The following is a 13185-nucleotide window of genomic DNA, read 5'->3' as shown; positions in this document are numbered from 1 at the left end:
CAAGCATTAAAATGTAGATGTTTCATTCAGGTAACAACTTAAATAAGATTTTTGAGTAGTATTCACAAACAACAATAAAGTTTAAGGCTTCATTTTCTATCTTTTACATGGAAGCCTATTGCGGGTTTGTGAAAACATTTCTTTGAAGATGCAATCAAGAGTGAACCAAGTGATATAAAAGAAATGGCGATGTCATGTAAATCTTAGATTTTAAGTTTCAAACCATGTCTGCCTGAAGACACATGTGGGAATGTGACAGCTTCAAGATGCGACAATATCTGGACGGTGGGAAGGACCATTAAGGTGACAGTCCAGACTAGAAAAAAGTTTTTGATGACCTTTTGTGATAGAATAATTAAATAAAAAACTATCTAAAAATTTTTTAATTGGTTATTTTTGTAACTGAACACACTTTCCAAGTTAAAATTCCCTACTGGGATTAATAAAGTGTGTCATTTGCCATTTGTAAATAATTTCTCATATTTCACTTAATAATTTCCCTATAGGGTTGGATTAAGAGGACCCTTGCAGTTAGGGAATGCACAATACACAACAGCTTTGCTTTGCAAATTCTATTCCATTCAGTTTGTTATGGAACCGGAGATTGTTTTATCAAAAAACAGAGCTCCAAGGCATGGCAGTGTTTGTTTGCTGCATGATGAATGATTAGTTGTGTTTTCTTGCTGTTGATGATGATTAATGAATAATCCAAATGATCGCATGCTCTACAATCATAACACACAGCACATCAATCACATATATGTATATATGAGTGGTCTATAATAAGATTTCCAGGAACAATAACTCCCGATCAAACATGAGTTTTTAGGGCGAACAAAAGAGCTTGCTGGTCGGAATATTCCTAAGACTTGCTGAGTAGTGCATTTGTGGGGGATGCAGAGGATAAAAACTGGTGTAACAGACCTCAGAATACATGTGTTCACATTCAAACTATTCTGTTTTAATTAATATTTATTCTTTCCTCATCTTAGTCGAAATAAAGGTGACCATTGTCAATATTCATTCTAGCAACTCAATGTTCTTCTACAAAATTTGCGCTTCCATTTTATAATTGTTGTTCCTGATGTTCCCTGAAAATGCATTCAGAAAGGAAGTCTTCTGGTTCCCAAAATGCTCCACCCAAACCTTACTTTACTCGAAAACCTTAATTTCATCACCGCCCTCCTCAATCGACTGAATCCTCAGCATCTTTTCCTCCTACCCCTCCCACTCCCCTCCCTGGCTATTGCCGCAATGAACCCACGAGGACCAGCGGTTTCTGCTCCGAAGCCTGTGTGTACGATTGGCAGGACTGAGCCGGTGGGGATCTTGTCGAATCGTCTTTCCTGCATCACCAGAGCATGCTGGCGACTGGGACTGTAGTCCGGTGTTGTCATGGTTTCCAGATAGGCAGCATCTAATATCGTGTCCTTGTCCCGCCAATGTGCATTAGGCGTGGCGCTCGATAGAAGTCTCTACAGCTGAGATTGGTTCTCGATGCTCTGGTAGATGACAAGCTTGAGCCCACCAGAGTTTTCTAGTCCTAAATGTTGTCGGATGCTTATATGACACAAAAAGAAACCTGATGAATAACTCAGCTGAAAAAGAAAATTTTTTGTGTGGTTAGTTTTGCCCAGATGATGACAAATATGTCAAAGATTTTCTTAGAGGAATTTTGCCAAACCGTATTTGATGAGCAGTATTCACATCCACAGCTTGTAAGTGAGCTTTTGAGGACAGAATAGCTATTAATAGTAACTCCTGCTTTTAGAGGAATTCATTACATGAGCCTAAAATGTTTTGGTGTAGGACTGTTAGTACTGACCACTGGTGAGTGGAGTATGTAGCTGATTGATGTTTGATAAGTGTCTCTCTCATTCTCTAAGTGATGATGATTGGTAAGTAAAACAAAAGTCGGAACAAAGGTACACCACTAACTGTAATGTGGAGATTGCGTGCTGTCATGGCTACAATGACAGACAGGAGCAATTTTCACAGAATACCGAGACGCACATCGAACCTCCTTTCACCTCGTCCCGGCAGACTTCCAAACCCAGCTTTTTTTTCCCCCTACTCTTCCTTCTCCTCTTCCTTCTCCTCTTCCATCCCTGCTTTCTGCCGCCGACTTGCTCGTAAAATGAGAACCACTGCGCACTTCCTGTCACATGTGATACAGGGGCTAGCTTTAGCCGCATTGCTCGCATTTCCTGTCACGTGCGGTCGAGAAGCTAACTTAAGCCGCATTTCTCACGCCGTCGTTTAGCGTTCCTGCTGAAGCCTGCCGCTAGGTGGCGTGTCGTCCTTGTCTTGCTGGCCAATGAAACTAGGGCAGGCGGACTGCTAACCGGTTGTCGTTTTATGACTGCTCTTCCCTTTTTGTGGCGTCCCATCTACTCCTCCATTGGCGTGTCTGGCTCCTCCGAGTTTTATGAACCGGTCGGCATGGTTCCTGCTTTAAGGGAATCGACACTGGATGTTGTAACGAGACATAAGCCCTCCCGGCGATCCTTTGCAAAGAGGACTCCGAAGTGAATGGACAAGATTTTTTCTGCCTTTCGGCGTGCATTTTTCTGAGTAGCGTGATGCTGGCACCCTGTTTGCACAAAGCTGCAGGTCCTCGGTTCCTTTTTGTACCCTGTTGACTGTGGTATTTGGGATGCTTGCTTCCTTTTTGATTGTAAAATGAACAAATATTTCAAATACAACCACAACGTAGAAGAATTATTTCTCAGCGTTCATATAATGTTATCGGGTCATTGAATGGATGATATTCACTGTCCTAAGTCTTCCATTTTGTTCCTGGCATTAACCTTTAAGTACCAGCATGTCAACACATCATGACTATATCATTGACCCTTTACATCTTCATCACTGCTTTTGGTTCTACATTTTTTTCTTTGATATATTTTTTTCTTCTTTTGTTACCAGCAACGATGGCCAAAACAAGAAACAAACATTCAAAAAAAAATATTCCTTTCAGAGATCGACATTCTCATGTGCGTGCATCTCTCGACTTCGAATCCTCCCCCAACCTACATCGCCAGCAATGTTACAGATAATTTCCTATGGATTCTTTCTAAAAGAGATCGAACCCGAGACCCTCATTTTCGTGGCCTCTGCTGACGCCGTGGAATCTTCAGAAGACACCATTTTTAGAACTCCAGCTTTTTGTTCTTTTTTTTTTTTCTACTTTTCGTCGGTCTAACCGTCATGCTTGCGAAGGGAGATTAGCGGTGATGAGTACACAGTCCGCGAAGGGCATTTTGTACGAGTAATGCGATTTCTGTAAAAATCGAAAATTGTATTGAATAAGCAAGTGCTGGGAAGGGGGAAAAAAGAGAAAAAAATCGTCTGAGATAGAGATTTCTAAAGGCAACCATACAGACACAAAACATCTGACAGGGTCTGAGAGCAGTAAGGGGAGGGGAGAGGGCAAGGCAAGAAGCAGCGGGGCAGTGAGGATAGTGGGTTTGTGAGGATAGTGGGTGAGTGAGTAATAAGTGGGGTTGGATAACCTGGAGCAGAAAGTAGCCTTCAAAAACGACAACCAAGCTCAGGCACCATGAAGGAGTTCTCTTTCCTTTCCAAGGCTGACTTACTGAAATGGCCGACTGAAGTCCAAGAGAGTTTTTGTGCCCAAAACATCGCATTAGTCCCTCGGACCCATGCCAAAGATGAGAATTCGATGCTAGACTAGTCTCAGTTTAAAATTAAAACTTTGCTAGCAAATATTTTTTGGTTTTGTTTTGTTTTGTTTTGCTGTAGCTAATTCATGCATCATCGTCATCTTATTTTTAATAGCATCAGTAGTGGTTCAATGTTTTCTGATCTTGAAAACGCATTCTTAATCACAGAAAACGGAGTAGTTCTGGCAACGTGTGTGCAAATGTGTTTGAACCAGTTCGAGACCAACTCACTACTCGAACATTTTTTCCGACTGACCGACCCAAAAGTTTACAAATTGAAACTGATAAGGCCAAGTCCAGGCTGCGTGCTTATCTGTAAAGGTGACATTAAATTATAGTGACAGACTACATTTTAAGTATCCACTTTGGCATGAGTACAATCCAGGCTTTGAATATTTAAGACGATTGTGGTGGATAAGTGCATTTTGTGGAATTTGATCATTGTGAAATGTATGGCTATTGCAGTCGGGGACAAAAGCCAAAATGGCAGATAGGATAAACTCTCGAATGGAAGAAAATTAAAACAAAGTTTTTTTGAAAAATGAAGGAGATGCTAAAAACATCAAAACAAAGCAGGCCAAAGAGACTGCTGTCTGTCTACCAAGAACAACTCGTAGCCTCTTGCGAAGTTCTCCGTTGTTAGTCTCGGCGATCCTAAACAAAGAATTTGACTAAACCGGAAGCTTTATACACTCCTGCCTCGTTTTAGCAGTTCAATCTGAAATGTGAATAAACTGAAAGCTTTGTAGTCTCATGCCTCGTTTAAGAAGTTAACTGGAAAAATTCGTCTGCCAGCAGTCCAGTAATACAAGTTCGTGGTGGAATTAAGAATTATTATGCCTGCAAGAACTCGCCGTCAGCATCAGCTCCACCTTACGTGGCGGTTGGTGCGATCCCAGCAGCCACAGCGTCAGACAATTCGTTTGGGAAAGCCACTCACGTCCGCCATTTTCTCCTCAGACAGGACGTAGATTGCGTCCATGAGGACAGGACGTAGCGTCCGTCCGTTCAGCTTTAATTATCGGATGACCACTTGCAGGACTGGCGGCCAAAGCCAGTCTTTACTGGAGACTTTGAGTGGCACTTCCTTGCGATTTCAATCTTAACTGCTTCTAGAAGATAAAGATACTCGCTGGTCCTTTTCTTGCTGCTATTTCTTTCTTGCTGCTATTTCTTTCTTGCTGCTTCCTTTGCTTTCGCTCGTTCTTGTATTATTCCTTTCCTGTAACTAGTTCAGCTACAATGTAATTAAAGTTTGATGAGCAAATATTGGCGTGCAACTCTGAAACTTAACAATAATAATAAATATTATATGATATACGTTACTCCCTAGTTTTCAATAATCAACTAAATATGAATGATTTGAATCACCAATGAGGGTGCAAGGATGTGAACCAGCATGGAGTTTGGGAATTACAGTTTGTAGTTCACACCTACAAAGACAATTATCATTCTGTGATTAAAGCAGATCAGGTGATACTCGGAAAATCTTGGCTTAGGGAAAAAAATCCCAGAAAAAATGCAACACAAACAGAAATTATGACCTTTCGTTAATAACACTCGGGATTTTTTCTATCGATTACATCCCAATGATGGACCAGAATAGAATCCATCTTGGTGTTATTCTAAATACAGACACTAGCTCCAAGAAAACTACCATCATTATGTTACAGTCTTTTCACAGAGAGAGACAGAACACCAAGCAGTGGGAGTATCGATGATTATTGAGACGAAACTAGTTAGCTTGTTAGTTGTTATTCCTTTTTTTTTAAAAAAGAGAAAAAAAATATGTCATGTGTTGAATTTTACATTGACTTCTTATCAAAATACAAAGTTTTAAGTGCTGGTCGTCAATTAATTTATAAAACAGTGTTGTTTACAAAATATGTTTGTGTTCAAGCAAAGACGCATTGCATGAGAAGCATTAAAAAACACAGACATGGGCAGATAACTCAGAGATAAGCAGGTACAGCTGAGTGTCTAGAGGTGATGGAGGCCAGACACAAGCATGCCGGGTCGATACCCGTATGACGGGGTCAGGAAAATAAGCTTAAATAGCTTGTCTTTGGAGCAAGTTAACTTTGCTAAGTTCAGTTCTACCTTGACTTGCCACGTAAGCCGATGACCTAAGACTCGTTTGTAAAACTTCCCATGAGCACTAGCAAACTGGGATGTTTTGACAACTTGAGCTTATTGTCAAGTCCGACTTAAGATTTCACATGCAACGAATCCCAGATGGCCCTAGCGGACTGGACAACATGGAAACTCCTACCATCGCATGCGGCTATGTGGTGGACAAGACTATGAGTTTCTCGTGTGCTTTCATCCTTCTGTTTATTGGATAAAACCTTAGACTTTATCAGTATCCTGCTAGACAAAACAAAAGTCGGCATCATAGTCAACCTTGCACTAACACTGCGCCTTAAAATTATAATTTTATGCCTGGTCTGGTATATGATGTTGTTATTAATACTATTATTACGACCGCGGCTGGACTTAATAAAAAAGAATCACTCCATCATGACGATGACGAGGAGAAGGAGGAGGAAGACAAAGGGGAGGAGGACGAGGACGACCAGGACGACTACGATGGGCTTTTTTTTCCATCGCAGCAATCCATCAGCGTGTTTTTAAAAAATTACAAGGCAACAATAGTTCAGCCGGACACAAGGCCGTGGCGCAGGAAAGAAAAACAAATAATACAAAATATTGTTAGCCAAACAACAAAGCGATCAAACACGTTGGTTAAGGCCGTGAAAGAGCCTGGCGAAACAGTCGCTTCAGCAGGCCACTTGAGACCCACCATAATGCCAGTATAATCTGCACTTTGCATCTCCCTGAGAAGATGAAATGATACTCAGTTTATTGTTGTTAGATGGGCGTGCTCATCGTAGCGCGTGTTGCCGGCTGTATCTACACAGAAAACTACTCCTGTGAATCGGGCACCAGACCCTCCACTTTCAGCAGTTTGTGGTAACCGGAGGAGCGAAATCAGCAAGACAAAGGACAATCACAAAGGCACTAAAAGCATCAAAGAAAAGTAAAAGTTCAAGCCCCAAACTGAGAGAACCTTCTCCTAGTACATGGCAGTTAACACCTGTGAGCGGTGGCCGCGACAAGATGAGCCTCTGCTCCTCTGTTTTCTTTGACTTCGTCCAGGAGCCTGCGGCCCCGGTGTTTACATTATCAGTCCAAGATGCTACATGGGGGCCTATCTTCTGTTTATGTTCACCAAGTCTGTTTAAGATTGATCGTTTCTTTCAACAGGCCACGCAGAAATAACGTTTGTCTCCCTTCAGGAATGTATGTAATTTCTGGAGGGAAGAGATATGTGGGAGGAGCCTGACGATTGGAACAAACATGCAATAATTATGTTTTTCGTTGTCCAGATGAAATAATAGAATACTTCTCGAGAAAGGTTAGCTAAAATAGACGTTTTTCTTGGTGTTACAAGGTTAAAAAAAACTCTAAATGTTTCTTTAAGCGACACAAATTCTGAAAGAAAAAATAAAACATCACCCAAAATGAACCGCGGTTAAGGGTGTTGTCTGGGCTGTAAGCGACTTAACTCATCATTAGTTTTATGCTCTAATTTACAAAATATATATTGATATAGATAGATAAAGGGAAACACAATTGGTTTAAATGTTCTGTATAAAAAGAGTAATGATTCCGAGGAGAAAAAGGTTGGTGAAAAGAGTGCATGCATGGCCAAGCAAACTCTCGAGTGGTCTTTCGTTGGCGTTCAGTTCCATTATCTTCCCATTCCAGGGCAAGATTTATTCTCGTAACAAACTGTTTTTACCCTGCAACAGCAGCACCTAAGCAACCACTATTTTTAACACATCAAAGAAAAGTCGTGTGTAAAGCACATGTTCTTTAATTAATCGTGAAATAATTGTATTTGAACATTTAAACAATTTAAAAATCCTTTGTTTGCATGGATAGACCATACATATCACAGGGGGAGAGAACTGTACCTATGAGTTTGTTTTAGAAAGAAAACCACATTGGAGGTAAGGGGAATCAGCTACAACTCTGAAGTTCTCTCCCCTGTTGCTTAACCGAATCATTTAGCGAATGGGAAAGATTTTTTTTAACTTTAAGAACTACGCAAAGATGTTCGCTCTTGGAGAGATCTTACCGGAAGTTGCTGGCCTGCTATCTCTGACATTCTGGATAGGAACTGATTGCTTGGACTGAAACTGGAACAACAAGGACGAAACTTTCTCCTCCCCCTCCGCCCCAAAAAAACTTTTAAGTAAACAGATAGTCCATGGTTTGAAAAATAATCGTCTTTTTTACACGTTACAAGCTAACTAACAGTGAATAGCGATCTGCATTCAACAGATATTGCGATGAAGAGACCAAAGCTTTAAGTTTGTATTTGTTTGTTAAATAACATATCAGGTCTTCACGCCTTCTCTCTCTCTCTCACACACACAAGAGACAGAGAACGTTACAAAGTCAGTCAACCAGCTGGTGACATATTGATGATATATTATCCCTCAGACATGTTATTTATAGAGAGATCTTTATCCTCCATGGTTCACCATCACCACCACCAAACCACCACACTTGTACCCTGCTGTCACCCCATCAACAGCCACCATAAGCCCAGGACTACAGGGAGCAACATGTGCTGGGCAGTGGGGAGGGAGGATGGTGTTTATCCCGACAGGATAAAAGCACAAAAAAAAAACCGCGAACTAAGTACATGTACAATGGCCTCTCCGATTACCTTGTCTCCCCGCACGTGCACAGGCCATGTGCTCACGCACCGTGAGTCTGTCTCTCTCCCCCGCACGCAAACACACATACATACATCCAGACATATATTCCATAATACCCTTTTTCTTTCTTTCTCTCTCTCTCTCATAAGAGAGAATGAGAGACAGTTCTTTAGCAAGACGATCATGGTGCCAGAAAATCGCACGTCGCTTCCGGCTGAATACATTTTTTTTTCTATCCTTAGCATTCAGCAGGAATCGAAAATTGCGCTTCTGCTTTGCAATCAAGATGAAGAATACCATCTGCCAGGTCCTGTCGCAAAGCCTCGGCAAGAACTATAACTCTGACAGCGTCATGTGAACCAGACAACTCTTCTGCCGGCTGTAGTCTTTGAAGGTCTCAACATCTAGTGAACATCGATTTGGTTTTTTATTTATATTTTTTTAAGGTTTTGTGGGGATTGCACTGCAGTCTCAGTCTTTCACGCTGAAAACCTACTTGATTTACATAAGATTTTATTTGTTTTGACTAGTTTGCAAACAAGTTATCTTTCCTTCGAACTTCCTTGTTTAAGGCTGTTTATATAAAGGTGTCCAGAATCATTCATTTTGGAAAGGAGATAACAGTGATAAAAAAGTAAAACTGGCTTTAAATATATATGTCCTGGTTGTTTTCGAAACATTGAGAATAACTATTGGTGGACTGGCAATGTCCACATGTAACCCTGTTTTCACGATTTCTGGAGGATGTGGGGAGAGGTGTCCTGGTGTTGTTTATAATCCACATAAAAGAAGCAATATATCAGCTATGTAAAAGAGAATATTATTGCAGAGAGAGAGAGAGTGGAAGAGTGAAATAAGGAAACATGTAAGTGTATCCCCTCCCACTCCTACCAGCTACAAAAAGAGAAAATTCAGGATTTTGCGATCCTCCTCTACCCGAATAATCGACCCGTCAGTGGCTTGGGAGTACTTGTGGGGTCAGAGCATTGGCCGGCAGAAGGCTTTTTATCTCGGGATAATCTAAATGTGTTCTGATATTAAGCAGCTCTGGGTCCCTGACCGCTGCATGCCTGCTCGGTAATTCCCACTCCAACAATTCCATTCTCAACAAAAATAAGCTAACGGGCGCCTTGAGGAGCAAGGTCAGAGGGCAACAAACCAAGATGAGGGGAAGAAGAGGGTAGACTGTGGGGCACCCAGGCACGCACCGTGCAAAATAGCTTTCGAAGCTGTACTTGATTATGTAAACATGCTGCTGAGACCCCATTGACCTCTTTTCACGAGCAAAACAACTGTTTACGGTGAAATACAATGGCAATTGATGCTACCTCCGCATGCAATGACATGTATACACCGTGTTCACAACGCACCTCTTCTATCTCTTGTGATTGATAAGACCAACTCAGTGATGGAATTAAAGGTAAACATAATATAAAAGTGCATTTAAATAATAAATATGGTATCAACAACTACATGGAAGTCAAGAATAAAGGAAGAGGGCAACACAGGGATCCCTAAGCCAGCCAAGTGCGCCACCAATGCGGACCCCACCTGGCGGGATTCCTGAATCCAAGGGCAACAAATAACAACTGGAAGATGGCATCAACAACAGAAACCAACACCTGCGTCATCACGGAACAAAATCACTCCAGCACACCTTTCGTTTTGTTTTCATCACTTTTTCTTTGCATACCTTAGGTCACCATATCACCCACCCCCGCCATCACAAAGCTACATTGCTTTTAGTAAAATAACACATTATTATCAACAACAACAAATACTCTATTGCCCTTTAGTGTTTCTGCAGCACTGGACAATAATATGTTGCTCAATATCAACATTTCGTCACTACCTGACATCTAGTATGGCTGTTATTCGCTACATTTCACTTTAGAAACGTTTTCTTGACAACTGACATCGATCAAGGCTTGAAAAAAAATATTTTTGTGATTTTACTTTTCTTGGATCTTTTGATGGGAAAATCATCTTTCGTGTTTGTTTGCAAAACGAATAAACATATAGACTTAAAATCACATCGAATTATACATGGAATACACACTGTGGCTATATTATAGTCGGGTACCTTGACATTGCACTGCAGGCTGGGTAACATTTCCAGAGAGCAATGAAGAGAGAACATAATAGTCAATCTCAATAAAAAAAAATGTTTAACGGACAATTAATCTGAAAATCTGACAAGCGCTACATGTAACGGGAGGCTACTCACTTCACAAGATGTAAATTTTAATAAATCGGGGTCTGGCATGCGCTGTCTGGCTGAGGGAGATCACTCATACTGAAAGTTTTTTGAAATGTTAATTTTCAGGGGCCATCAATTGTGAACTTGTGTCAGTAGTGAGCGCGAGCAGACAATGGCATATGCTATAGGGGGCGCTGGAGTGATAAAACACAACATTAACGAGACATCTGTGTCAGGCCTGATTCAATTTTGAGGACAGAATTGGAAAAATCCGCTCCAAAATTTACATTTTTTTCAACAGACGGTAATCGCAGGATTTCACCAACGAAATATTGTAAGAAAATTGTGTTGACACTTTGTTCATTTCTCTCTCACCCAACCTCTCGCTCTTTCTTTCACTCCTACCTCTTCCTTTCTTACTCCCCCTCTCTCTATTTTTGTCTCTTGATCAGGTCAAGGGTTAGATTATTACAGCACTCAACTAAGTTTATCTCTTTTTTGCCTTGTCCTTCTGTTTATGCGGGATCAAGCTCGTGCATTAATGTGCACCTATGGCATTGTTTGTAAACATAAGTTTCCAAAAATCACAAAAACAAGAAATAGGAAAAAGAAAAAAATCTCACCTTGTTGAAAGCAGCTTGCCCGTCGCTGACATAGCCAATCAAGGGACGGCCCAAGGCCTGGCTCACAATGGTGGCCAGCTGGACCACCCTGTAGCTTCCAACGGCCACCAGAACGTCTGGGATGACGTCAGCCGCTCCCGACCCATTGAACTGCAGCACGTGCATCACATTCCTCAAGGCCGCGGGGCTTTTCCCTTCCACGGGGACCACAGACACGTTGAGGGCTAACCTCCAGGGCAGAACCTCCTGTTGGCGCCCCAACTCCACTGTTTCCGCCATGGCGTCCACGCTGCTGCCGCACTCCTGCACGGAAAGGTCGTCGCATAGAAGCGCCACCTTCACGACCTGCAGGTCCGTGGGGACCTCGGCAGAACCCACCCCGTGAGTTTTCAAGCTCATGGACACCACGAGGAGGACGATGGGCAGGGTGTTCCAAACGAGGGGGAGAAGATGGTGGTAGGGAAAGTGGTAGCGGAAGTGACGATTGTTGTGGGGCAGAGCTGGCCCCATGCCCTTCCTGAAAGCCGGCGAACGCCGCATCGACTAAAGGTCCAGGACTGCAGGCGGGGCCATCTTGCGCGGAACATGAGGCAGTTTTCAGGGCGACGCAGACGGTGAAGTGAAAAATTAACGTCCAGAGGATGGCTTCTCTTTGGACAACATCGGACCACCGACCGTTACTGTCTCCTCTACACTCCGCTCCACTGGGGGCTTTCTTCCGTCGCCTTCATCAACGACTCAGACATTGATCTCCACTTTCAATGTCTTAGGAGGTAGTAAAATCTCGGATAGTTAACCGACACTGCACCTCAAATCCCTGAATTATTATCGACCAGACTTAAAAAAATCATCGCAGAATCAATCGGCAAGAAAACCGTCTTCGCAGCTGCACTGCCATGAATACTTGAATAGCAAAACTAGTTTTTAGAAAATAGTTTTTTTAATGACCAACATAATCAACTAAAATTTAAGACAGTAAATATTCTATTTTTATCTCTGCCGTAAACCGTCTCCATTTCCGGGGAAAATGTTCTTCCTGGACGAAGAAGTCTGGATAGTTTGATGATTTACAAAAATAATCACAATCACTCCGTTATTTCCGAATGATGACATAATGGCTTTTCCATTTTTTTATTCTTTCATTCCACCTGCCGTGAACACTAAATTTCAGCTTGATCGACTTCTCTGGAGTTGTGAAAACAATACTCTCCACGTTTCAAACTTTTGAAAGGATTTTTCCCGACCTTTGAACGAAGAAAAAATCAGTGGAAAGGCGCTAAACGACGGCGACGACTGCTCCGTGGACTGTAATCCTGTCCTGAAAGCACACAGTGTGATGGCGAGCATCTTCAGGCCACATGATGGACACACGCGGTGTCAGCCCGATCTCATCCTCCCCAAAAAAGGAATCAACAGCTGGTGTTTACAGCGACGACCACCACAGCAAGGTGAGGGCACGTGCACGTGACGTGGGTCGGGGTCGGGAGTGGCAGCACGTGCAGTGCATGTAGACAGACGGTAGTCTCAGGAAATGCGCGGAGGCTTGGCGGCTACCTCTCCACCACGTTCACTGATCCATTCTGCGAGCCCCCCGCGCGTCAAACTTCACTTTATCTCAATCGCCGACCTCCGCCGGCAAGGAAACCATCAGCAGCCACCACCACCACCACCAGCGCCACGCGGCTGCTGCGCGGACGATCGAGAGGCGTGCGTCAAATTGCTGCAAGGGGCTGGCCGGACCGGCATGCTCTCTGTTCTCTCTCTTAATCTCTCTTTAACCGCTTTGTTCTCTCTCTCTCTACGTATGTGTGTGTGTGGGTGCATGGGTGTCATTAATTAGAAATTGAACAAATCTTTCTTTTTGATTTCATTATTTTCTCTTCATTCCTTCGCCATTCAAAGGACTTCTTTTTTCCCCTTCTTTGTTGTTCTCTTCTCCATTT

General features: G+C 42.5%; 1 protein-coding gene across 1 annotated transcript in view; it reads right to left on the bottom strand.

Moving 5' to 3' along the window:
* Window positions 1-12969, bottom strand: part of LOC112574055 — a 51685-nt gene extending 38716 nt beyond the window's left edge. Inside the window, exon 1 of the mRNA XM_025254867.1 lies at window positions 11243-12969. Within this exon, the coding sequence (XP_025110652.1) occupies window positions 11243-11782 (540 nt within the window). The 5' untranslated portion in view covers window positions 11783-12969. The remainder of the gene's footprint in view (window positions 1-11242) is intronic.
* Window positions 12970-13185: the final 216 nt, after the last annotated feature.

Source organism: Pomacea canaliculata, linkage group LG10 (genome assembly GCF_003073045.1).
Source record: "Pomacea canaliculata isolate SZHN2017 linkage group LG10, ASM307304v1, whole genome shotgun sequence".
Taxonomy (NCBI): Eukaryota; Metazoa; Mollusca; class Gastropoda; order Architaenioglossa; family Ampullariidae; genus Pomacea; species Pomacea canaliculata.
Note: the sequence above shows the minus strand (reverse complement) of the source record. Positions and strands in the feature narration are given on the sequence as shown.